At 44.5% G+C, this 27,330-nt stretch overlaps 1 protein-coding gene across 2 annotated transcripts in view; it reads right to left on the bottom strand.

Annotated features, from left to right (window-relative positions):
• Positions 1 to 26,694, bottom strand: part of ATG4D (autophagy related 4D cysteine peptidase) — a 72,998-nt gene extending 46,304 nt beyond the window's left edge. The window contains exons 1-4 of one of the 2 annotated variants that reach the window (XM_085600765.1): positions 26,557 to 26,694; positions 15,455 to 15,749; positions 10,939 to 11,022; positions 4,086 to 4,259 (exon numbers count right to left, since the gene is read on the bottom strand). In XM_085600765.1, coding sequence (XP_085456891.1) covers positions 4,086 to 4,259; positions 10,939 to 11,022; positions 15,455 to 15,677 — 481 coding nt within the window. In that variant the 5' untranslated portion in view covers positions 15,678 to 15,749; positions 26,557 to 26,694. Of the gene's footprint in view, positions 1 to 4,085; positions 4,260 to 10,938; positions 11,023 to 15,454; positions 15,750 to 26,412 lie in introns of both variants that reach the window. The other variant, XM_085600766.1, reaches the window with a different exon arrangement.
• Between the last annotated feature and the right edge of the window lie 636 nt (positions 26,695 to 27,330).

Raw genomic sequence — 27,330 nt, 5'->3', positions numbered from 1 at the left:
ATTGCATTCCCTTGACCTTCTTATAAACCCCTTGGATGGAGTTCTAGTGACTGAACTTTATAGGAAACCTATGGATCGGAATTCCTTATTGTCTTATAAGGGTTTCCATCCTAGAGCACTGTGAGACAATCTCCCTATAGGACAGTTTCTCCAAATAAAACGTAAATGCTCGCAAGTGTCTAGGTTTAGGGACATGCACGCAGTTTAACCACCTAATTGATACAGCAGGATTACGGGGAGTCTAGCAGTAAAAAACCAACAAGGAACAACAATCACTCTGCGCTACTTGAAACCAGCTTGAAGACTACCTCAGATAGACTGCAAAATGTGCTGACAAACCCTAGTCTATCTACAACCATCAAACGGGTGGTAAGTAAAACTGGAATATGTGCAAACTGACACTTCAACAACCTGTGTTTGCATTTAAACGGAGCCAGAACTTGAAGGACAAATAAGTACAAACGAGACCCTTGCCCTCAAGGGCACAAAGTAGGGAGACCTTATGGATGTTACCTCTGGTAAGAGGCCATTTTCTCTGTGAAGCTTGTGGAGTACGCCGTTACATCACACACAGTACATATCTTGAGTGAGGCTTGGCTACCCCTTGGGAGTTATGACAACATACTAACTGTAGCAGTGACAAACTCATTTATATGATTGAATGATCTTGTGACCTTCGCTGTGTAGGCATGACAACAAGGAAGATTAAGGTGCACATTACAGTACATCGCAGTACCCTAAGATACAAACGAGCCTCTACTAAGCTGACGGCATATTATCTACATACTGGGCATAGCATACTGCAGATAACGTAACATGGACAGTATTGGACAAAACCATTACACAAGTTAACACCAGATGAGACAATTCTTATTACTAAGAGAACACTAATGGGTATTCAGACGGAGGAGTCACATATGCGGGCTCAATGCTGACATACTTTGACTAATCTTCCACAGATAATACATATTGGCCTATGAGCATTGCTATTAATCTCTCTCATTTCACGTTGGATCATAGTTTTCTGCCCTTGATGTCTGATTAACTATTTTAGGTCCCGTGATTAAATAGGCTCTTTGGAGGACCTCTTTCTCTGTGCTCCGCATTGCTATATATTGATGTCCAGTCTGAGCCGTAGCCATAATTATTTTCCCTTTTGTATGGAGCTAGGTGATGAGGTCCAAGTGGTGAATGCGTGGATAACTTTATTAAGTCCATGAACCCTGGAACTACATTTCCCAGTTCACAATGTGATGGGCTGTGACAGTATGGTCTTTCCTCCGATGTGAACCGGTTTCTTTGAATGGAATTGTTATAGGCCTGAAGAACCCCCTGAAGTTTTCCACTTGAGTACGTTTGCAATGCCGTGTTATAGCAAGCTGGACTGTAACATTGACTGATTGTTTCACAGGCTGATATTTACTGCCACGCATATGCTCTGGTTTCTGTTGAGCCCGCGATCTCAAACTACAGTTCCAAGGGTTAGACATAATGGCTTGATGCATTGGTGCCATCTTGTTGGCTATAAAACTAGGAGCGGGTGCAGGAACATCTCGGACCTGCCAAGCAGTAGCCACAAAGGAGCGGGTAAGTGAAAACGATTTTAATGTTTTACAGTTCAGTTTATGTACTGTTAACCCTATGGCCTACATTCTTAATGGTTTTAGAAGGTTTGGAGGAGTGAGTGAGATTAATAACCAGCCACTGGCTTAATGGGCTGTCTGGTGTCAGTTTAAATGGACATTTTGCTGTGCTGACCTTAAATACCTGAATCACAGAAAAGTAGCTATATACATTGATGCACAAAGTTAGCACAGACAACTCCAGTTATACACTTATGTATAGCCTCTTATATACATTGGTGCAATAAACTGAGACTATGATTGGAGGAGTGACAACTGGATTGCCTGCTTACTAATATCATATGGGCATTTACAATTTAGGGATCTCTTTGAGATAATGTTGTACTCTATTATAATAAAGGTTGTGCGTTTGGTGTGGGTTCTTCATTCACAGCCCTGGGTTACTTGCCAGGGTTAACCTAGAGAGGAGGCAGTAGGACCCAATGTCAGCGGGTAAGATTTTATATCATGTGTGTGCTTATGGTTTGTTCTACCGGTTATTACACCATTTAAGGGTCATTATACACAAGAGATAACCTTATCTTTTCACTGTGCTTGTGAGGTGCACTGTTGAGTGTATACTGCCAAGATAAGCTTTTGGCACACCTTCGGATTTTGCTGTTATGGTGTTCTGACTAACTGCTTTTTTACTACAGGTACCAATAGGGTGGATTTTCCTTACTCTTCCGTGACCACTGTTTGTACCAATGTTTCAATTCTTTTCATGCTATTACACTTCACAACAGTTATTTTGATTTAGGTCCTGATGAATGCCCCTACACCTTGTTGAAGGGTTATTTTAGGGTAGAAACAGGTTTACCCAAAATATATAGTCTGGGATGATCTTTTTCGTGCTTCACGCTATTGTTTTTAATCATGTCCCTAGTAGACAAGAATAAAGTTTAGGGTCTGACCAGGTGACATTTTAAGCTTCACCACTCTTAAAAACACGCTGCATAGCCCTCCCACCCCTTTCACTCACATTGAGTAGGCCAATCATCCAACTGACGTTGTGGTGTGAGGCGGAATCCTACGAAGAAGCATGCCACCTCAGGGTGAGTGAGGGTTCTCGTCCTTAAGGAAGCGCTTTCGGTATTGGTCAGAACATTGATTGTCAGCTTATCCTTTAATCTTTTGATTAGAATTATTAGACCTGGTATACTGTTGTGTTATTTGGATGCTTAACTATCCCCCATAAAGAGTTTGCCTTTATTTGCGAGCCATCCTCATTATGTATTCTTTCATGGGGAAGCTTGGGAGTTTGACCACAATGTCCCGGGGTGCCTCTTTTATTTCTGGTGTTTTACATCCCATCTTGTGAGCTTGCACTATGCCAACAGATAGATCCTCATCAGCCTGCAGGACGACTCTAAATAGTTCTGTAACGCATTTGATCACATCATCTCCCTCTGTTCCTTCTTTTAGATTGCGGGCATGAATATTCTCTCTTTGAGATCTGTTTTGCAAGTCCTCGTATTTGTTTGCCAACCAAGACACTTGGGACTCAAAGTGGCATACAGTGGGGATTACTTGGTCCCCTTTAGTCGCTGCTGCTATAAATTCCTCCCAATCTTGCTGCTATGTGTCTCTACGAAACACCAGAGAAATCCCCGTCTGGTGTGGAGGGTTAGTCTATGCCTTTTCACATCGGGGGCACACCACTGCAACTCACCACTCCCCAGCCGGTCTCCTCCGTCGCACTCGCTACAATTTTGCCTCTGCTGCTCCAGGATTCCATGTGACCTCCCAATATGCTGGGGCTCGGGCGTCCGCTGCCTTGCGCGACCTCCCAATATGCTGGGGCTCGGGCGTCCGCTGCCTTGCGCGACCTCCCAATATGCTGGGGCTCGGGCGTCCGCAACCTCCCAATATGCTGGGACTCGGGCGTCCGCAGCCTTGCGCGACCTCCCAATATGCTGAGACTAGGGAGTCGGCAGCCTTGCGCAACCTCCCAATATGCTGAGACTGATCAGCCACTTCTAGGCTGTACCTTTACTCCATTGCTGTTTGCTGGGGTCTCTTCTCAGCCCAGGAAGTTCACTCCTCGGCTGCCTCGCCGTCAGTCACAGCACTGTTCCGCTCTCCCCCGGGAGCGGCCCGCAGCGTGAACTCTCGCAGCCCAGTGAGGCTCCGGGTCTTACCCGCTTTTCTCCCACCTGCGCAGGCAGCTACGGCACGCTCAGGGATGTTCAGCCATTTCAGCGCCACCTTCGCCACACAGGAGCTGGCATTTTGCGCTCTATAGACACTGGGAGCAGCAGATCGTGAGGCGTCCTACCCCGCTTCCATCTTATCTGGAAGTCCACAAGTATTTTCTTAAAACTTCCCTCATGTTACATACACTTCCTCACGAAAACTCCCCAACTGTTGGGTGATTACAAAAGGAAAATTTCTCCGTAATGGATTACAAAAGTCAAGCTGCCATTTAAGTCTTCCCCACACATACACAACCCCAGGACTCACCTCGTGTGAGGATATGCACTAGCAGCCCCTGAGCCAGTAGCATCTGCCCACTGCGTAGCATGCAGCCCCAGCCGCAGTCTGTAGTCCACACGGTCCCCTCCAGTGCCTGGAACTCCCGTCGGTATGTAAGCCAGACTCTGGAGACAAAGTCCTTCTGAAACCTCTCAATGTCATCTATAAAAAAAATAGAGGAGGAAATCGTTTGCTAAACACTCTTTAGCTCTCGAGCCCCACATTCTACTAAACTGGTATATCTTGTACAGCAGAAACCACATATATAGCGAATTGAAGAAATATTCATTACTATACGTATAGGACTTCAATTGGCCATAAGACACAGCTCAGGTGAGTAACTGTCACAGCATCATTGATGAATAAGTAGCAAATAACATGGTTCAAGTGTAATTACCCATGAATGACTAAAGGTAGCTGAACCACATTAATGTACGAGTGGAAACAATGTTTAAATTCAGCTGTTTTATTAAACAAGGAAGCAAAGAAAATAACCTTTCAAAAAAATATAATTTGAACAAAAACTAAAGAAAACGAAGAAATGAAACTGAAACCAAGTAATATATTCTTGACAAAGCCACAGAGAAGTGAAAATAATGAACAGCTTTAAGCTGTTGCCATTTTCTAATAGCTTAAAAACGGAATGAAATGAAATCTTTAGGAGACTACCTATAAGCATACCATGAGTTTATGCCGTTTTAACAACCACCATATTCAAGGTACACGATACTTGTATGCACTAGCCTCCACCAAAACTCACAATCTCATGCAAATTCAAGCACTTTCTTACTGAAGAAATCGGTTTACTATCAAAGACATGCGTGGCTTATAATAAATCAGTTACGCAATGGCCTTTAAATAAAGGCGTCAAAATTCAATTTCTACTCGAAGACATCTAAAAACGTCACTGGCAAGTATGGGTGCTAAAGAAGGAACATTTCTCACGAAACACCACCGTTAAGTATGCCTAGTTAAGTAGGGACACAAATGACTCCGATTTTCAAAGTTCTTGCCTTGATGTACGGATCAGTCCAGTCAAGTACCACCCCCCCACCCCCCCCCCCCCCCCCCACCCCCAGCCCCAATAAATAAGTGCTTCTTATTCACATGGAATGCAATGGCTGAGCACAATCAAGATACACAAGGCATAAAGTGAATACGGTAAGTTTCTTTAAGAACAAGCACTTGCAAAACCAATAGGTCTCGCCCTAAGTGAGAGCTACTCGCTTTATCAAGGTCTTTAAGCCACGTTGTACAGCAGTATGGCTAACCATTGGTGGCATGGCACAGAGAACTGTAAAGAGGAGAGTGCCGTGGCATGGTGTAGCATGGCATAAAGCAGAGTGGCACGGAGTAGAGTTGTGTAGAGTATATTGGTGTAAAGTAGAGATGCATAGAGCAGAGTAGCATAGAATAGAGTTGCATAAAGTGGGGAGGAGTAGAGTGCTGTAGAAAAAAAGTGAAGTACAGTGGCGAGGAGCAGGGTGGCACTGTGTGGAATAGAGTGGCAAAAAATAGAGTGGCGTAGAACACAGTGGTGTAGAGGGCAGTGGGGTAGAGTGCTATTGTGTAGAACAGAGTGGCATAGAACAGAGTGCGTAGAGTAGAGAGTGGAGTAGAGAGTGGCGTAGAGTAGAGAGTGGCGTAGAGTAGAGTGGCGTAGAGTAGGGCAGAGTGGCACTGTTTGGAATACAGTGGCGTAGAGTGGCATTGTGTGGAACAGAGTGGCGTACAACAGAGTGGCATAGAGCAGTGTGGCATAGAGCAGAGTGCCGTTGTGTGGAATAGATTGGCGTGGAGTGGTATTTTGAGGTACAGAGTGGAGTAGAGTGGTGTGGAATGCGTGGAGTGGAATAGTGTGAGTGGAATGGCGTGGAGTGGCATAGCGTAGAGTGGGCATAGTGTTGTGTACAGTTAAGTGGCTTTTAGTAGAGTAGTACAGCTGTGGGTCTAAGTAACTAATGCATTAATAGAGACGGTAGATAGGGTGAAAGCAACATAAGAATAAAATCTTGCTGCAAAAATATATACATTTCTTGTATTTAAAATGATGAAGTGTAAATTGGATACAAGCCATTATGTTGATAAGTGCCTGTGACTAATAATTAGAACCCCCCAAAAAAAAATCTTACTCTTGGAATCTGGAACTGGAAGTTCATTACTTTTTTGAGTCTGCAGTTCCTCATGTTGGAGAGGGTATATTATGATGGCACACCCCCTTGAAGTACAGGAACTGCAACTGAAACCAGGGAAGGGGAGCACCAACTTTTTTTTACATGTAGAATGATTATTCAAGGACACACGAATATGTTGTAAGAAACAATTTTGACATGCAAAAAGGATCCAAATCCAATGCTGATGTGACCAAACAAATACCTCGACTGCAGCCTTGCATCTAGGCATGGATATACAAGTGTGATAACAAAAATGGACATCATAGGTAGAGCCTGGGTCATGACTACAAATACAGAGCTATCAAATACCAATTATGAAATATGGGATGAAGCACAAAATAACACCTTCGAAGAAAAATATCGTGACAGTCCTTGTAGATTCCCATCCGATAGCCGGTGTATTTTGTCCTTGGGTCAAGTAGGCCTAACCCCCTACAGCACAAACCCTTTGGCTGCCAGGTTACAGTACCACATTATGGATCTGGGAAAGGCATTGCCTCCAGTTAAGGTACTATTTTTGTCAATGTGTTAATGCTGTTCAAACTTTTATGTATGGTTCACTAATGCAAAGCTTTTATTATTAGGGTGAGCACTCCCAAGTAAATAATGTAAGCTGCAACTGCACTACTGACAGTGGTTCTAGTGTACAAATGTGTACACTTTTTTTATGTTTAGCAATATGAGGCTATGTAGAATGCTCCAAGAATGCTCTCTGATCAGATGCAAATATTTGCAGAAGCTTGAAAGCAAAATTGATGATTCTTGGCTTTTAAATTATAATGTTCACAAAAAAATGCAACAACATTTCGCTAACCTACTTTAAATTTTTTGGATACCATTTCTTTGCAGCATCATTTAGTAAAGTGTGTTGATGTATGCTATTATTTCCCAAAAATACTCATAATGGAAAATCAGTGTAACCAGTTTTAATACGATTATGGAAAACAAAAATAAAAGCCAGTAGGTCTGAAAATGTTGGTCAGCCTTTTGGTTTTGTAAATGCGTGACTTGTTTTGGCATGGTTTTTGTAAAACGTTATTGGTGTGGGAGCTGCCGGGCCCTCACCATTAAAACAAACATTGGTAAAAGCAATAATTCCTTTGAGCTCAAAAAGCACACATTGCCACAGTAGTTCCTGGCACAGAACAAAACTACTGTGTGTCGATATGCTCCTCGTGAAAGTACAGAATATGGTCACTCACACAGAAAGACATGAATTTTAATAAACAAAAAAGGTCATTGTTAATGCCAGACCTAATTAGGGGCCAAATTATTAAATAAAAAGTCTCAAAAGTGCACCCATGTCCTTGCATTAAGTGCAGATATACAGCTTTCGTGAATTCACAAGACTTTACAGAAGTAGGCCAAGAAATAGTACTTAAGAAAATATTTGTGAACTGCATTTTAGCACGTGCAAATATGCAGGTGTACATTTGCTCATGCGAAAAATCTGAGTGTTTACAAGTTCACTTCCCTCCAACCACTTTTCTGCAAACCCTGGAAGTAGTTTTATGTCTGCCGTTGTCAGGAGTACATTTTCAACCTTTCCCAGTATGGTAAAAATATTAGAGAAGAGTTGGCGAAAACCCTTAAAACATGCAAGTTAGTAGGTTTGCCCGATCTCAAAAGGGCATTACAACCCTGAAACTGTTGCTTACCATTATCTTCAGCCTCAATATGTAGATCTGCGGAAACGTGGGAACTTAAGGGAATTGATAGTATTCAAACCCTACTATGGAAGGAGCCCAGGCATAATCGTAGAGGCTATTTCAGAGCTCTTATATAATGAGATTGCTGCCATAATTTGTTGCCGCATTAAATGGCACAAAAGGGACAAGGGGATTTTGTTACAGGACAAGTAGATTTATGAAGCAACCTGCACCATGGACCAGTAGATGTTATATTAAATTCCACACCCCTGATACATACCTAACCAAACAAGTGTCCAAGCTTCCCATTTAACCCTTACAACAGATTCTGGGTCTTGTGAAGAAGTGTGCCTCTTGTGCACTACAGGATCTTGTGTTACATCACTGTTGAAAATGTATTCATAACCCAACAGCATACACTGCATTAATGTGTGTACACGTTGGGTAGTGTTGAATGTAAATATTGTGATAGAGGCAATTTTTAAAAGGCAATTTTCTAAAAGCAAGACGTGTAGCATTGATAAGAACAAATACTATTGGATAACAGTAAATTGAAAGTAAAGGCTGCCGTTACAAAGTGCAATGGAAAAGCCATGAAATAAAGACGGGCATTGTTAAATCAGGAAAGATGGCAGCAAGCCAGGATTCAGGAATGAGGAACTTCAGGATAAAAAAAGCCTTTGAGAAGTGGAACTTACAGAGCATTACAATAGCACCATTGTAGACCAGACAAACTAACCAGCCGCTAGAAAATGTTCTCAACTGCGAAGACACACACAAAATGGGTTTTCACAAGAATGAAAATGACTGAAGGCTGAAATGTAAAAATCTAAATTCATAGGGCAAAAGATAGTGACTCCTTTGCTTAGAACTACTTTAAGGGTCATCGGGTGGGGGGGGGGGGGGGGGGAGCAGGAGGGTGGAACAAAGACCATTTAACAACAGAAAATAATTTACAAAAGGAAATCCCAAATGTAATATTCAATTCCTTGGAATATTAAACACACTGCACTCGGTTCCAACCTTTTAACGCTGCAGAGACCAACCACTCAGTGGAGCGCAAAAATCCCAACCTGCTTCACCAACAAGCTACAAACGCCTGATCTGACAACAATGATTTTGGGGGCAGATTTTGTAAGTTCTTAACACTACTTGGATGGCAGATTACTTGTTCCCCGCCTGACAAAATATCCAAACAAATCCAGAGTACTGATAGACTTAAAAGAAGATTTGAAAAAGCCTTGCTCGTAGTGTCTGCCAGGAATGAAACAGTCAGTCGAAGTTACTCCACTAAGCCAGAAGATGCTGTCAACGTACAGTAACAAAGTGTCTCATCAGAATAACTTAAAGAAAGCAAAAAAAACAAGCTTTCATTATACTGTATTTTCTCATCTCTGAAAATGTAATAATATAGGTTATGTACTGTGATATTTATGTGCTCTGTTCCACTCAACTACCTTCTGGAAAGAATAAGGGAAAAGATTAATTTGGTCCCTGGCAAAAGCATCCACAAGAAGAAATTGGGAAATAAACAGAACTATCAATCAAGAAATTAAAAAAAAGAAAAGTGCGCACAGGAAATCACAAATGGTAAAAAAAAGGAATACAACCAAATCCTTTGAATATGAAAAGAACTGCCTCCTCTTGCACCCCCAGTAACCATGTCCAGACCTTAAACTCAGTGATGCGCAAAACAATATTAACCTTCTTCAAGTCTTAACACATGGATGGGGTGGACAGCATGGCTCTAACCTTTCCGAGTTTCTTCCCAACAGGCTGCGATGAACAGGTCAAGATTCTGCCATATTGCTCTCCAGTGAACGACATCAAGTTTTCAATGTTCGAAGAATCATCAACTATGTTTAGCACTTACAGAACATCTCTCCCATGGATAAACAGCAGCTTAAGAAAGAACAGGATAGATAAGCTATAGAGACCAAGATCGTGGTGCAACTAGGAAGGTAGTCCGGGGTTAGCTTACTGAGGCCAAAATCACTTGAATCCCCATCCAATATTGCCTGCTTGCCTAAACAAGATAGAGACGTGTATTAAAAAGAACTGACGTACCCCAACTGACTTGAAAATAAAGGTGCCTATTCCCGAAACGGAATTAGGCCAACAAGTGCAACACATATCCACTGACACTAAGTTCACATTTGTAAATACTTCCTACAAGTACCAGCTATACAGCACAATCTTCTAAAATTTCAGTTTTTCTTTTTCCTCCCAATTCTTAGAACACTAAGTTGCCCTTTTCACCTTAAACAGGCAGGATAAAAGGTGATCTTGTTTCGAGGAATAATAGTAGGAGAAATATTGTAAGGAGAACCATGAATTTTAGACATGCACCTCCAAATCTATTAAAAAAAAAAAAAGACGACATACAGTTATGTTGTGGTCTGGGCTTCAAAAACCTTTAAAGACACAGGTAGGCACCCAGAAAAAGCCTGGAGATCCGGAAGCCACAACATCATACTCAAAGCCCAAAACAACGTATTTGGCACCTGGAGACTTGCCTACACTATGCAATATCTTTGAAGACGTTTTCTCGGAGGTCAAGTGTGACGACATTGCACTTTCTGTAGAAAAATCATTTTCACTAGTTCTTCATTTAGGAAGAGACATTTTGTATAACCAGTTAAGTCTTGACTAGAGTTTTTACTTCCTTTTCACTTTGTAGCGGCTCCTTAACCTTCATGTTCTTGCTGGGAAGCAGGCTAGATGGGCTGTACCACGCTAAAAGCCCTAAATACATTGAAACCTTTCACCCCTTTCAAACAGCATAATTCAGTAAGAGCATAAACCCCATTTGGAGACTTGATAAAAACTGCTCTTCTAATGTAGTCTTAGGATAAGCAAACAGATATCATGAATACCAAAAAAAACAGTGATGATGAAAGTCTCATTATGCGATATTACACTTGCAAAACACCGTCAAGAGAATGAACTTATTACCCATCAACTTAACTTGAAGAGGCTTGGATCACCCATGAGCTATCAAATGGATTATACAGTTACCTTCACTGTCTAAGAAGTAGCAACGTCCCAGGAGATGCAGTGGGGAGGACTTGCTGAAACTAGTTTTCGTTTTAACAGCCCAACCTGCCAAGGATGAGAAAAGGTTACAAAGTTTACATTTGCACTAGGTCAGTGGTCTTAACCTGTGGTCTGAGGTCCCTTTGGGGTCTGCAAGGCCTACTCAGGAGTCCGAAATTGTTTAACAAAATTAAATATTATTAAAATTAATACATTTAAACTAATTAAGTATAAACAATTAAAGAAGCAAAACCGAATCAAAAAAGTTTTCTATATTTGTTTGTGAACTAAACAAATATTTCGATATTTGAGCATTTGCTTGGCATATACTTGTTTTTGTATTTTCTGTGTACTGTTTTGGGATTCAAACTATAGAAATCTCGTAGGCCACGGGTCCCTAATTTACAATAACGACTCAGTGGGGGTGGGGTCTCTAAATTCAAGTAATGATTCACTGGGGGTGCACAGAAGTCAAAAGGTTGAGAACTGCTACATTAGGTGTTGTCTCAAAGAGAAAGGGTGCATGTTTGAAAGGGGTATGTTGGGGTGGAGCACAAACCCAGCAAGCAGTGTGTCTGAAACACAAACTGGGCAGGGGAACAAATGTTTGTGAGGGTTATTGAATCAAAATTGGACTACTGCAACTCATTCCATCTTGGTTTACCAGCTTACCTGACCGAGACTGTAAATGGTTAAAAATGCTACTGCAGAGTTAATTTTATGCTTTGCCTTGAAATCCTCCATTTCTCACCATCTGCTCTTTGATACAGTGTCCCAGATATCTATTTTAAAGCTCTTTGCTTATGTTACAAAGTCACACAATTCAGGCCCTGCTTATGCCCAGAATCGTGTTAGACTGTATTTCACTGCAAGAACTTAGACCCTGCTACGACCAATCCTCTCCAGTTTCCAGGCATTAAGAAGGCCAGACTGGGTGGGAGTTTCTCTGCTCATCTTCGTGCTTTTAACCACCTACAGATCCGGAAGAAGCTGAAGACTGGGCTTTTTTCTATCGTATGTCCGCTTTGCACCAGAATATTTTTTATTCATTCATTAAAGCTGGTTTTGAATGAGAGGCTGTGAGTTACTGTGGAAAGATCGTTTGATTGTTTTAATACATAGCAGTCTAGCTCAGGATTTCCAGAATAGGCACAGGATAGCCTTGTCCAAGAAAGAATTTTAGGATACTGTTAGACTTGGCATCTTCTGGCGTGTTTCCCCTGAGTTTTTGCTTTCTGACCTCCCGGTTTTGACTCCGTTTTTGCTGGCGTAGTGTTTCTGTACACTGATTTACTTGTTAGTCCCTCGTAAAGTGCACTGAGTGGGCCAGGGCCTGTAAATCAAATGCTACTAGTGGGCCTGCAGCACTGATTGTGCCACCCACGTGAGTAGCCCGGAAAAGGTACCTCAGACCGGTCATTGCGGAGTCTGCGCACAGTTTGTAACTGCCATGTCGACTTGGCCAGTGCACAAACTTGCCAGCCCCTCACCTTCCCTTTTCTTACATGTCAGCCACCCCTAAGGTGGGCCCCATGGTACCCCTGTGGGCAGGGCGCAGTTTATGTGAAAGGTAGGACATGCCCTGTTGTGTGTGGCATGTCCTGATAGTGAATTACGGCCAATTTCGTTTTTAGCTATTGCAAGGCTACCTGTTCCCCATAGGACAGAACGCGGAGTTTGTTTATGACATCTTATAAACATAACTGGCCCCGGGAATTAGGTAGGAAAATAAAGTTTAGTATGCCTGAACTCAGAATCTAAAGATGAATCTTTTAGTGAAGGTAATTTTTACATTCTGCGTTTGAAAATGCCACCTTTAGAAAGCAAGAGTATGAAGATACGGATTACTGGATTTTCTAAAAAATGGGAAGACTATGGATTACTTTGGTTAACGTCACAATTAATGGCTTACTCATGGAGGAGAGTTTTTCTTCATTACAGCAGTGCAGCAGTTGGTGTTTTAATTAAAGCACCTTTTTGCCTTTACCTTTAGAAAGCAGGCATTTTCTTGCTCAGTCATCCCCTGTGCCTCTGCTGGAATGTGGATTGCCTGTCTGGGTTTTGGATGACAGAAGGCTGGGGAGCAAGAGTGGCTCCAGATAGTCTAGGTGGTTCAGGAAAGGGCGGAATAGACCTGGGCTGCAATCAAGGAAGGGGGAGGAGATTTCCTTGCACCTCAAAGGGCCTGGTCTGCCTCTGACCATGCTGTCTCCACCTCCTGCCAGGAAGTCACACCAGAGAAGGCAGAACTGGTTCTGGCTGGGCACGGACCATCTCTGATTAAGAGATCAAAGCATTTTGGGATATAAATATTGGGGCCCAGACCCCTGAACTTTAGAACTCTTTTGGATCAAGAAGACTGCCAAGAAGAAGAGCTGGAGAAGCTGTGAGGAGGGACTACCACTTTGCTGTGTGCTTTGCTGTGTTGGCCTGCAGTGGCTGCTTCTGTCTTGGGCAGTGAAAGGACTGGACTGAACTTTCTGCAATCTACTTTTGTGAGTTTCTCCAAGGGCTTGAGGTAGGGCTTGCCCCCTGTTCAAGAAGTCTCAAGAACAGCAAAGATGTCAAGCTCTTCTGCCCTCAGCACTGGGGAGTGTGTGTTTTGTGCTGCAACAGAGGAGAAAACAACCAGATGCCGTCTATAACGCCGCTGCTGACTTCGTGTCCTAAAGGCACCACAGAGAGCACCACCACAATGCCACACTGCGACCCTGGTCTCACCGATGCCTGCTGATGCCGCCACCGAGCCACTGCTCGCACTGCGACCTGTGGGCACCAGACTCTGCACCACCTCGCTTCACGACGACGCCTTGGTATCCCCGTCGATGCCGATCCACGCCGAATTCTACGCAGCTGCATGCACCGTGATTCGAGGGCACCGCTCGTAAAGTTATAGGACGCACCGCCCTCATCCCGCACCGCAGCCTTGGCCTACCGATGCCGGCACCATGGACTCCAGTTCGTCAGCCGACGACAGCGCTTCAGCCACGATGACGCTTCTGCTTGCATCATGACCTGTCAGCACCGCAACGAGCACCGCCTTCACCTCGCACCGCAACCATGGTCTCTCCAACGACGCCATCATACGCCGCCACCTGAGGGCACCGCATGCTGCACTTCTCATCGCAGCACTCGACGCCTGCAGATGCTAGCGCTCCTGAGTTCAACAGAGGGGAGTTCGACCTGCAACGCGTGTCCCTTCAAGGGCCCCGACGACTCCTGCACCGAACTCCGGAACAGACGCCTGTGGACGCCGTGCTTTCGGAAGCAAGGTCACTAACTCCCTGCATTTATAAAAGGTACTGTTTGTGGGTCTTCCCGACACCGTAGCTGGCCCACGACGCCACGGTCAGCCACAACTGTTTGGATATGTTTGCTTACGATGCCGTGATAGCCTAGGACGGAGCTATCGAAATCAAGGAACTATTTTTCAAGCATATTTTGATAATTGAAGATTTTTAAGTACTGTATTGTGGATTTTTATCGTTTTTGGTCTTGTCTTAATAGATCGAAATACTGGATATTTTTCTAAACTGGTGTGGTGTCCTTTTGTAGTGCTTACACTGTATTACTGTTGGTTATGTGCAAATGCGTTACACACTGCCTTTAAGATAAGCCTGACTGCTCGTGCCAAGCTACCAAGGGAGTGAGCAGGGGTTATTTTAAGAGTCTAATTCCCTTATCCTGACAAGAGTGGTGGTTTCTGCCTGACTTTGACACATGCCCTAGCCGAACAAAAATCCCATTTCTAACAGATACCTAGACACAATATATTTGCAATACATAAATGTAAATGAAACTTATTTTCCTGGTCAGTTGTTATTCTGGATGAGGTCCTCCTGAACATAAAATGGACATCCCTGATCTAGACAACTGCTACATTGACAATTACCAAAGATTCCAAGACGTTTTGAAAAATGGAACAAAAAGGTGATTTCTTCCAAACAAGTAAGTAAACAGAAAACAGGCTTTGATTTGTTTAATAAAATCATTGTCAGTTTTCAACTAACACGTGGCATAACAGGAAAACGTTTTCAAGATAGGCATGTTAGCAACATGACAGTAAGTTAGAACCAATACCAGAGTACATGGAACTCACGGTTTATAACGTGGGTGGTGAAGCAAGGCAAACTTAAAATGGTAATGCTGGTCCCCAAAGGGTAGGTGGCAAGGCTCCACATAAGGCAGAAGTGTTGCCTTTCTTTTAACCACCCATTCTTCCCTCCCCCTCAAAAGCACTAAGGGGAAAAAGAGGATGGATGGATGGGCGGTAAGAGGAAGACAACACGCTATTAATTAAGGACTACTGCTTATTAGAAGATGTCATCTAATAAAGGGCCAGCACTGTCAGAGATAAATAACAATTCTAAAAAATAACTTTATCCTCTATGGGACAGTCTATGAGGAAGGTTTCGTGCTGCCCCCGCTAGGCAGGAGACAATATCACTCTCTTTCAAATGATCATCCAGCCACACTTCCACAACTTCTAGTCACACACCATATTTCACATTGTTCCAAGCAGACATTAGCTTGCTTTTAATCTTGTCCACTTCGTCCAGCTCTCCCGACTGGGGACTCTCCGGCCGGGCAAACAGGCCATTGTAGTTCTTCTCTGTGGTGGAAGACCGCACAGCAGATGAGGTGCTCTCGTCTGACCTTTGCAGGGTGACTTCTTGGCTCACGTTCCCATACTGCAGAGCGCTGGGGGCGACGGAATGCATCAATCCTTCGTCGTGATGAGGCCTGGTTAAATCGGGGCTTCCGTACGAGATGTGGGATCATTGCCAGGGAACCTGACGGGATCCCAAACAAACAAACAAAAAAAATATGTTTATACAAAAATTAGAACCATGAAACAAATCATACAAACACACATTCCTCTTTCTATGGTATGCAAAACATCAAACATCAAATGAAAAGTTGCGCAGTGGCTCCACATGGTCCAAGACTAATCATTTAACTACCTGCAGTTTCATATGGAGGGGATCAAACCATCAGGGTTTCAGTTGGTTTAGCGTTTCAAGTAGAGGATTTGTGACAACAAAGTTCTAAGAAAGTCAATTTAACGACCGTATAAGTAAAAAAGCCATCCCTAATGCACCATGAGTGAAAAGCCCAGGAGTTTGCACAATTACCACATTGACCACAAAGGCTCCTGATCGTCCTGGGGAAGTTCAATGTGGTTAACAAAATAATCAAAATTCAGGAACGGAGATCTCCTACGTGGCCTTGTGTATTTTGTATAAACCACAGCTGTGTTTATTCGTTGACCATGTACATGCGATCCAGGAATAATGCTGTCCTAGAGAGATGTCACACCAGTGAGGAGGATAAAACAGGATATTTTATTAAAATAGGAACCCTCTGGTGTCTCAAAGAGGTCAGTTGCAATCCACCTGCCAGGTTTAGAATGCCACCACAGGGAACAAACACTGATGCAGAATGCACAAGGTTTAAGACCATCTAATGCTACAAATGCCTAGTTTGCCTACCTTTTATCCTCAAAGACCAGATTTCTTAGTGCTAATATTGTTGAAGTATTAAATAACTTCCATTTCACATGTTTACATTATGTTTTACTGTGTCCTTGAAACAGGACACCAGACAAAAAGCAAGTAAAGCTTGCGATTCCGTGTGCAATTTCCTTTCTCAGAGCACGTGTTCTTGTACGAAATAACGAGGATGTTCATGCGGACACACATGATCATAATTAATACCAAAACATGACTAGGAAGGGGGTTATAGAGATGAAATGTTGATTACAAACTAAGAGAAGCAGTTCAGAAAGGAAGGTACAAACCGGTTCCTGGAAGTTCAGCAAATGTCAAAAAAGTAGCATTACCTCTTCCTCTCTCTCCCTGGGCTTCCCAACTACATGAGGCCTCCCGTGCCTCAACCAACACTCCCTCTAATGTAATAAAAGCCCGTCTCCCCTCCTGACTTTGTTCTTTTTTGACTTCTCCTCGATGGGCAGGTGCGGGGCACCCGCTTCAGCATCCATTTTGCAGCCAGTGGTGCCTCTTCAAGGATGGGGCACGGGGGACTGGAGACAGCTTCTGGCAGGGGCCACAACAGCAACTGAGGTTTCCTATGTGTCCTCCTGCGGCGCCTGTGCTCTAGGGAATACTTGTGGGTTTGGCGGATTGGATCGCTGCGAAATTGCCTGGATGGAGAGAGCGATGCCGCTCCAAGGAAATACAGGCAAGGACTAATTCTGGGGGTAGCTGTGCACGCCCATGAGTGACAAACAGGGCCTGTGGCTGGGATACGGTGCAGTCTATACAGGTTCAGTAGCACAATGGTCTTCTGACTAATGTGTGACTAAAGAGGACATTATCCCCTCCCAGACCATGTAGCTAGTATCCCCTAAATTAGGGTGTAATGTACCCAGGTAGAATTCACCTAGGCTCTTTGTTTTTTTTACTGTGTTTTGCAACTGGCGATACGGTCAGTCAGTCAGATCCCTAGCCCTGAAGAATGCCCAAGGCATTTATAGGCTAAATATAGGGGCAGAAACATGCTTGATTAGGGAGATGGTTTGAGTCAGTGCTCTCATTTGCCATCTCATTCTTGTTTTTAGATATACCCGAGGTCCCCAAAATTAATAAGCATTGGCATAGCCAATAGGTCTCGCCTTTGGGACCTTATAATTGTTTAGCCATGCAACAGTTGATGTTGTTGCACCAAGGATATTGTGCTGTATAACTAAATGCTTATAAGGTCCCAAAAGCGAGACCTATTGGCTATGCCAATGCTTGTTCTTTGTGTAGTGCCTTTTGGCATGTTCAGGGGTATCGTCCAGTATCTAGAAGAAACTCCCAGATAGCCCCTCAGCTGAAAGAAAGACGAATGGAATAGGTTCATAACGACTATCCTTAGCTGCTTGCATGGTTTCCTGTCTTTCTCTGAATACCTGACCAGGAGCCAGAAAGGGTAGGTACTTCTGGTTCTGAAAGCACTTGTGTGGTACAGCTTCCACTTATTCCCTGAACTACATCTGATCCACCAAAGATAATCAAAACAACCAAGACTTCTGTGCTCTGTCGTCGTTCTAGTCCCTTAGGTGCAATTGTTTCTGGGCTGCAACAAATGCACTTGATGACATTCCAGAAGCCTTTAGATGTCAAAAGCAACATTGAAAATAAATTTAGCCTGGGTTTCCATGTGTGCTAGAAACTGAGATCAGTCGTCATTGACTTTGTAAAAGCCTGTAAGTCTTGGACCACGGACTGTGAGCCATACACTAAACAGGTTATAGCCTTTAGAGAGAAACTCCTTCCAGAGCAGGATCTCGCAAGGGAAGATTATAACTAATTATCCACTAATTCTGTGAGAACATCTTCAGTGAGAGCTGTTACCTGCTTGTCAGGTTAGTATGCATAGGATCCAAGGTGTCGGGACTGGGTGTATCCATGTAACCCTTGGTCTAAGGATAGAGTTTATCCATTAACTGAGGGACCAACATTCTAGTCTCATCAGCTGCCCAATAGCAGTATTTACAGGAATCTTAGAAATAGTAGGCCTGTAGAATGGCCTGAACAATTCCCAAGTGCTAGCTAGAAGAGTCCCAGGCTGCTTAAATATAAGACCATAAATAGCTCCTCTGGTGTTGTATTAGGTGGCCAGATGCCTGTATATGCCACCTATCCCACAGATCGACAGTCCATAATACAACATTGGCAAAGCAAAACATAACACTTGCAACAGAAAATGTAGCATAGCAATGGAGAGGATGCTGCCTCTGTGGCACAGGAGTTCCTCTAATGCTCGTACTAAAAGCAAGTGGCAAGCGGGCCAACCAAACCACTGCTGCTGACTAGGCGTTTCTTCCGCATGCAGAATACACAATTACTTCTGGCCCCCTTTGGAGTACAACACAGGCTACGCATCCCATGTGCTTCCATCGTCATTGCTGGAACCATGGCCTGATGAAAGCAAGGCAAGTTCAGAGAAGGGACGGCTGTCAAAGAGCCACCAAAATAATGACCATTGTCCCTTGAACCGACAATGATTGAACTCTGAACCAGCAAGAGTCAAAGACAAAGGACTCTCCCGTGGGCACACGATAAAACAGCAAGTCCTTTTGGTGCTGTTGCCCTTTGCGGGCTAGATGTGGACAAGACGGGTAAACGGAGTATAGAAAGCAAAGAGGGACAAGAGGTTAGCGTTTTAGTTACTTATGACGGAGAAGTGGCTTCCTCTTCTTAGAGCAAGGAATGGGACGAAGGACAGGATGAGGAGGCAATGAGGTCCTACGCAAATGTTCATCATTTCTGATTTGCGGTGCCAAGTATAGTTCCTATGTTATCCACATAGAAACATTACGAATAATCTACATAATGCGAGCACATGCGTCTCTACTTAAACAAAATGTGAACATTTATTTGTGCTCCTGAAAATTGGCAATGACAGCTGTAAAAAGAAAAGGAGAAAAACAGCACACACTCCCAATTTACAAATTGGTGCTAAATGGCACCTTTGCGCGAATAGCACCACTGGAGCAATTTACGTGAGCAGGCGTCCTTGTGATCAAAGACAAGCCAGTTTGACATTTGCTGTGCAGTGAAGCCTATCTTAGTAAGGCTGTAGGCTGAGCAGGGCGTACTGAACTGAAAGCATTGTTACAACCTTCCTTGGGTCAATATTCCTAAAAATGATACAATGCCTAGTGAGTAAGGCTCTGTTATGGAACTCAAGGGGTCATGCTGATGTGGACGGAGGGGTGGGGAGAGCAGGTTCATAGTCAGGCCCACGGCTTCTTTTTCAGACAGCTTTAAGGAGCTGATCATTCACTCGATTGCGTAAAACTTTAGACTTAATTTTTAACGTTCCCTGCGGCCAGGAATCGCTTTTACCGCAACCTGGCGATAAGAACGGCTTTATGGACTCGGACGTACTAGTAGTAACATTTCCTGTTGGTCCAGGGCAGCGCCCTCCACAGCCATCTCTTTTAATCGCGCTGTGACTGAAAGACTGAGAACCGGGAATGGTGTCCTGACAAAAACAAGGCAAGACCAGGAGCGAGCAGCAGCCGCGGCAGAAGTGTCATGTGGCACGGCATGGCCTGATGGAGTGGGAGGGGAGGAGTGCAGTTCTAGGAAGCTCGGGGGCGAGCAGCAGCCAGCTGGCAGCCTGTGCGCCCCTGCTCAAGGAATGTAAGGTATGCAGCTGGCACCTGGCCACACTGCTGCTCGCTCCCGAACTCCCTAGGTCAGGGTAAAGATAAGGCCAGGTCAATTGGGTGCGGTCTTCCTTAGAAAGACGCATGCAAAGGCCAATAGCCTGTGATGAAAAAAAAAAAGCCCAGTTGAAAGTACTTACTAAAGCCTCGCAGAGCATGCACACTGGCTCAGGCGAGACCTAAAAGGGTAATCTACCTGGGCACCCCAAGGTATTTTTAAATTTGTCTGGATCCTGCCATTTGTGCAGTAGATCTTTATCTAATAACCCCCTCCTTCGTTCGAGTTCACCGGGAGGTTGAGTCCGCCCTGGTGGCATTGTCCTCCCAGGATGGAGAGAGGTTGCTGATGAGGAACATGACACAAATTGTGTGCGCTGCTTACTCTTCCAAAAGATTGGTATTCCAAATTGTAGGAAGCTGGCTCTGTATATACTATACCAAAGTGAGGTATAGTATGCACAGAGTCCAGTGGAACCCCAAAGGTAGGCAGAGGTGAAAGTAGATAGCACCTTACTCTCTATTTGTGTTAGTGTGGTCGAGCAGTAAGGCTGTATCAAAGGGTAGTGTTGATCATTCGTTGTACACACTCAATCAGAAAATGATATCACACACTCAAAGACTTTACTTCTGAACAATTGGTTTTGTATAAAAATATTCTTTTAGTTTTCTAGAACCAAGCAAGCCTGGCACAGGTAAGCAATAAGTACTTTACAGTAGTAATACAGTTTGAAAACAGTTTGAATTGCAATTATATATGCACTTTAGTTTAATTACAGTCCAGTTACTAGTAATGCAATCCTTTTGATATACTGTACATACACTTTGTATTGGCTTTTTAGTAGAATGTCAAGTAGATTTCTTTACAGACTACTTTTCTTACACAGTGCAGTATACCTGGATACTGCGCTGTGACATTTCATGTAAACAGGTAAGTAAAAGCGTTTTGTTATTTAGTTACAGTTTTAAAGGGTTTCTTAGATTTTCCAACTCCACACTCACAGAAAAACAGCCAATGTTATCCTATGGATGAAAATAGGGTTATCGGTTCAAAGGTAAGTATTCGGTTGTGGGAGTTGGTATTCTGGGGGTGGACCCCGGGATCCCCCAGGGTCAAGGATGCACTCTTGTTACACCCTCAGAGGCACTAGGGCGGCCGGGTACAGAGTGTTGAGGCCCAGTGTTATCCGGGTTCCTCCGGTTGGTGGCTGCTGATGAGCAGGCCACTGGGTTGTGGGAGCAAAGCTCCTGGACTTAAGCTCAGGGCAAATGGGGGTTCAAGCCAGCACAAAAGGTGCACCCTCAGCGGCATTGGGGCTGGGTGCAGAGTGCTTTTTTGGCGTCGTACCTTTCAATGGGGGGGCCTCCGGTTTGCAAACACACTGCAGGCTCGGGGACGAAGGTCTTCTGGGTGCGACCACCACTTGGAGGGGTAAGTTGGGATGTTGAGGGTTGGTTAGATACCGTTGGATGGGCCACCCAAGGCCGTGAGGCGTCGGTTGCCAGGGTGCCTTTTAGGGTCGGATCTTCTTACCAGCTCCTGGTCGCATTTGGGGGACCTTCCGGTTTGAGGCTGCAGGCGTCTGCTGGAGGCTTGAGGCAGGTCAGGAGCCACCGGATCTCGGGTCAGGATCGCCGGAGAGACCTCTTCTTGGTGTTAGGCCACTGGAACTCAGGCCATGGGCGTCGGGTGCAGACTCGCGGACTTTGGCGGACCTGGAGTCTGTAGGTGAATAAATCCGGTTTTCACTGGAGACAGAGTCTTTCCTTTTGAAGACAGGGCAGGTCCTTGGGTTTCATGAGGCTGCTAGCTACAGGACACACCAGAGTTTTGCTTCAGCAGGTTCGAGGTGAGGACAGGCCGGTAGGGTTGGGGCCAAGTCAGTAGGAGTCCTCCTCTTGTTAGCTTCGGCAGGGCTGTTTGGTCCTTCTTCTTCTGGTTTCTTGTCTGAGGAAGCAAGGTTCGGGTGCCCCCCAAATACTAGATTTAGGGGTGTTACAGGTAAGTAAAGGTTAGGACCAATGGGTCCTTTCCTTGGGGTGGGTACATCCTCTATTATGCTACCCTCCAGTGAGAAGGGGGCATATACCTCACTCTGGTTGGCTGGGTCCCCCCCATCTGCAAGATGGCGGGGACTGAGTGTTGCCCTTCACCTCGCCTCCCCCACCTGAGGGGTGGAGTTGGCAGAGGTGGGCCCACCTCTCTTCCTCACTTGTTTTTTCCTGTTGGTTCTCCCGCCAAAGTGGGGGTCAGAACCAGTGGGGACCAGTTGCTGAAAGCAGCAAGTTGCCAGGGGAAGCTCACAAAGGCGGCAAGCCTTTGAAGCTTCCCCTTAGTGGACCCTGCCCTTCCCCTTTTTTTTTTCTTTTAACTTTAGCACACATGCCTTTACTACGAATTTCGTAGTAAAGGTATGCATGGTAAAGGGTTTTCGTTGTAACCACGCATGCGTTGTAATGCATGCGTGGTTATGGTTATGCGTGGAAACGGCCGCGTTGTAGTGGCCGTTTCCCACCATTTACCAGGGGCTAACCTGTGACCAGGAGATACCAATTGGGTTTCGTTTTCAATGCAGTTTTAGGGAAAGTACATAGGCCCAGGGTACCGGATTAGCAGGAGACCAGGGCACACTAAATCAAAGCACATCAGCAGTTCATAAAAAGGGGGGGCAACCATGCAAAAAGAGGGCACTTTCTCTCACAAATGTCCAGCCACATTCTTGTGACGTCCAAGTAGGGCTTGGACTTGAATTTCCAAATTGGAAAAAAAGTCCATCTTTTCCTTTTTGAGCTACGGTACCTTGTTGTTATGATGTTTTGGCTAGGGAGGATGTACGGTGGCCTCACCTCCCCCTCTCCATTTGAATGTTAAAACCAGGTGTTACCATCCCATGGGTTTCTATCTCAAAGATATCAGAGTTGATTCCAGCACAGGATTGTGTCTTTATTGGAGACCGGTTTCGCACAGACATCGGTGTGATGACTCTTTCAGACAGCAGGGTGGAGAAGATTTCAGACTGGTTGAGAGTGCCGAGGGATCTGGCAGTCACTGTCATTTTGGCTCCTTTAGCTTGATTCCTTCTGAGCGTCCTAGTTCATTTTCTGCTTCAGGCCTGGGATCCTGTCTTGCAGGATAAGTCTCTCCATCTTCTTGTGTCACAGTTTGTGCGACAAAAGCTAGCTTGGTGGTTGGATCCGTTCACTCTACTGAAGGGGCGTCTTTGTATCCTCCCCCTCCGGTACCCCAAGGTATTTTAGATAATAGTAATAGTTACCACAGATGCCAGCATGAAGGGATGGGGCGCTTGGATAGCTTCATATCAGAAGCAAGGTCTGTGGACATCCTCTCAGTGTGTCAGGTCGGCGAACTGGTGGAAATCTAAGCAATTTGCTTTGGCCCCCGTGGCCTTCTCTCCATGGATTCAGAACAAGGCTGTTCTTGACCGGATGGACAATAAAACTGCAAAATTGTACATCCAACGGCAGGTGGCAAAAAAGGTCCGCTCCCTGTTCCTCATTTCGGATCACATTTTCTTTCGGAGATAGTTTCATCTCCGGTCTCTAACTGCAATTTATATTCGGGTCTTCGGAAATCTCAGGCAGATGTGTTGAGCATGGTGATCCCCTTCTCTCACAACTTTTGTCTCGGCCATAGTCTGTTCAGCCAGATTTGTCCGAGGTGGGGGTGTTCAGTGGTGGATCTATTTGCAGATGCTTGCAACACTCCACTTACTCGCTTTTGGTCCAGGATGAGGCAGCGGTCAGCCTGGGGGAATAGATGCCCTGTTCGAGGCCTCAGGGTCTTCGGTTTGCTTTCAATTTGGTCCAGGAGTTTCTTCTCAGAGTTAGGAGATAGGGTGCACATGTAGTCCTGGTTGCTACAGCATGGGGCGGCTCTTCTTGGTTTCCTCTTCTGGAGAGGATGGAGAGGGACAGAACGTGGCTGCTACCTACGAGTCCTTCTTATCTGTGCTTCCCAGTCCTTTAGGAGGAGTCCCTGGTTCTATAGCTTGGGTACATCAGAGAGAGGGAGAGATAAGGTAATGCTAGGATTACCTACAGGTAATTGCATTACTCTCAGTCCTTCTGCTTGACTTCCTTATGCCCTCCATCCCGCCCAGTCGGTCCACACTAACTGGCTTCGGTAGAGCTAGCCGATAATACAGGAGGTTTGGGGGGCTTTTATTAGATTAGGGAGTGTGTAGTGGAGGCACAGAAGGCCTCATGTAGTTAGGAAAGCAAGTGAGATAAGGACTTGAAGTAATGCAATTACTGGTAAGTAATCGAAGCAAAACTTGGTCAATGTTAACCAGCTATGACAGTGATCAAACTAATACCAACATGTCCCCTGCTAAGGGTGAGATTGCGTACTTAAACTACCAGTCACTCTTTCAGAATTCGTTTCCCTCACATTTGTAAGAGCATTATACTAAGCAATACATTGTTTCAAAATATACAATTCAAACTACAGCCACTCCCAACATTGCAGTGATTTAGTCTGAGTAAGCAGCATTTATCCGACAGGTTCTTCAGGTCTGTGGCCACTGCCTCCGCTAATTAATATACATATAGTAGTGCCTTTGGACTGCACCGGGCTAAATCAGCAGGCAAAACAATTGCAAGCCCAGGGCTGCAGAGTGTTTTCATACAGAGTAGCTAGGTCTAGTGAGCTCTCGCCAGGTCTCCCTTCCTAAATACCTTTATTGTACAGCATAATCTTTCACTAATCGTTATTTTGGAAGATATTTCCCAAGCCACTCCCTCTACACCTTACTCTCCTAATATGTGCAGAGTTTTATTTAGTGCTTCGCTTGCTGTCCTATTTACCAGAATCTGGTCTGGTGCCCCTTATTCTCGGCACACTGCTGGTGCAACATACAACGCATTTGTACACCGAGGACCAATATTACCATGATATCTCAAGGATAGCTTGCACCAGCCAATGAAAACCCAGAAGTGGGGGCATTCCCACAAACCAATTACCTAGAAAAAGCTATTATAGACCGGTGAAATCACTTTTCATTACAAAGGCCTTCTGACGCGAGAGCATGCTCTTTGGGGTTCACTTCTAAAAAGTATGTTTACATTCTTATGCGCAGAGACCTCCTCATCTGCGCCTTCTTACCTTCTTTGCGCTTTCCATTCACATCTTTAATTACCTATTGCATAATATTATTATTTTGGCATAGCCATAACCAAAAAGCTCTCACTTCTGCACCCACACATTGGACTTAATCTCCCGCACCTTGCCCCACTTGCACCTGGCCTCTTCCTGCACTCTTTCAGGATCTTACACTCGATTCTCCCCAGCACAAACTCTTCCTCCTGCACTCTTACACTTGTGCCACTCAAATTCTCAAGGGAAATTAAACCCTGCACCCGTTCAGCTTCTTCAGCTCTGAAATACACAACTGGTCATAGGCGGTATGTTATAAGGAATTGTGGGACCCCAACAATACTTTTTAACAATGACTAAGGGCTGGACAGAGAGTTCTGGAGTTTCACATTGTTAACTGGCTGAACATGCAGGAGGCTCTGGAATTGCTAAGCGTCCGCTTTCAAAAAGATAAGTCAAAAAGTTTGCAACATTTCCAATGGGGACTGAGGTGGAGTGTTAGAGTCACGTACGGTTGCAATGTAAACAGATCTCTCCTTTCTCATACTTTTAGCACCCAAACAATTATTTTATTCAAGGTATAACGTTTACATCATATGTTGAAAAGCTGTCCAAAGCGAAAATACCCCTTTTTACAAAAAAGTAATTTTGCATTATTCATAATGTAAAGTTCTCAAAACATGGAAAATAAACAACCGATGTACATTAGCAAAATAAATGTTCTTTTCACGTTTTCATTTAGGTTTATATCTAGTTTACTTTTTATAGTGTACAAACTGGAGTCCTCTGTAGGGCACCAATAAAACACACGATCATAAACCCCTAGATCTCTGTATATAATTTATATATGTAAGTATGTACTGTAATTTGTACATCGTGGTTGTTGCTACACTACACAACATTAGTGTTTATTGTTCCTGACTTAAGGTGAATTATTTCATTCCTAGCGGTTTTCCTTGAAGCATCAGAACTGTGAGTAAGGTGCTACGGGCACGCTCGTTATCTATCTCTCCTCCCCATTGAACTCTATATATGACCTGTGCCCACCAATAATTTGTGGACCCTTACTCCTACACACCCTGGTACTCTCTTGGATCATGACCCCACCAAACACTACTTTAACCCGCAAAACGCTGGTGAACACTCAATCGCATTCCCCCACCTTACAAGCTCCAGGACCCGTTGCCCCGTGTAGCTGAGCATTCTCGGAGGCTTGTTGCGACAATTCTTGGAGTTTACCAGTAAGTACCCCCTCTCTCTCTTGAGCTCTTTAAAAGCCCTTCCCACACCCCTCTATCCTCGGTACCTCTTCTTGCCCTCGAGGGGGTGTCTTCTCCAATTGCGGACAGCGGCTTCTAGCTCCCAGGAAACACTATACCCGGAAGCAGCTTCCTTCGGACCTCGCCCAGCCCCGCGCGATCGTCAGCGGCACAGGCGGGTGCGCTGAGCATCACAACGAGAGATCAACCCCCAGAAGCTCCCTTTCGTGTTAAGTGCGTCAGAAAATACAGACGTGACGGTCAAAAGGTCTATTGAGAGCTAGAGCGCTAACCCATCGATGAGGATGTGGGAGCGCTGGGCGCCATGCTGGTTTACAAAACAGCTTTAGAATCATTCGATTTACTTCGTGTGTGACGGTGTCCCTATTTTAAATGAACAAGCACTATTATTATTATTACATTTATTAGGCGCACAGCTACCCTGATAGGGTTTCCCGGCGCAGTGAGTCATAAATTAGACTAGGTAATTCAAGCCGTTTGCTGAATGAAGAGCCATGTCTTAATGTCTCGGCGAAATTTTAGATAGGAGGATTCCGACTTCACATGGTTAGGAAGAGAATTCCAGAGTTTCGGACCAAGGTACGAGAAAGAGCGTCCGCCCATTCTTGTCAGTTTAAACCTGGGAAGTGTTAGATTACCCTGGGTAGAGGAACTCAGAGCGCAGTGTGGTATGTAAGGACAGATGAGTTCTCTCAAGTATACTGGAGCTGCACCTTGTTTGATTTCAAAAATATGGCACAGAGCTTTGAATTTGATGCGGTTATTAACGCAGAGCCAATGAAGATCCTGCAGAAAAGGAG

The sequence above is a fragment of the Triturus cristatus genome, chromosome 4_2 (assembly GCF_964204655.1).
Source record: "Triturus cristatus chromosome 4_2, aTriCri1.1, whole genome shotgun sequence".
Taxonomy (NCBI): domain Eukaryota; kingdom Metazoa; phylum Chordata; class Amphibia; order Caudata; family Salamandridae; genus Triturus; species Triturus cristatus.
This window is presented reverse-complemented; position numbering and strand designations above follow the sequence as displayed.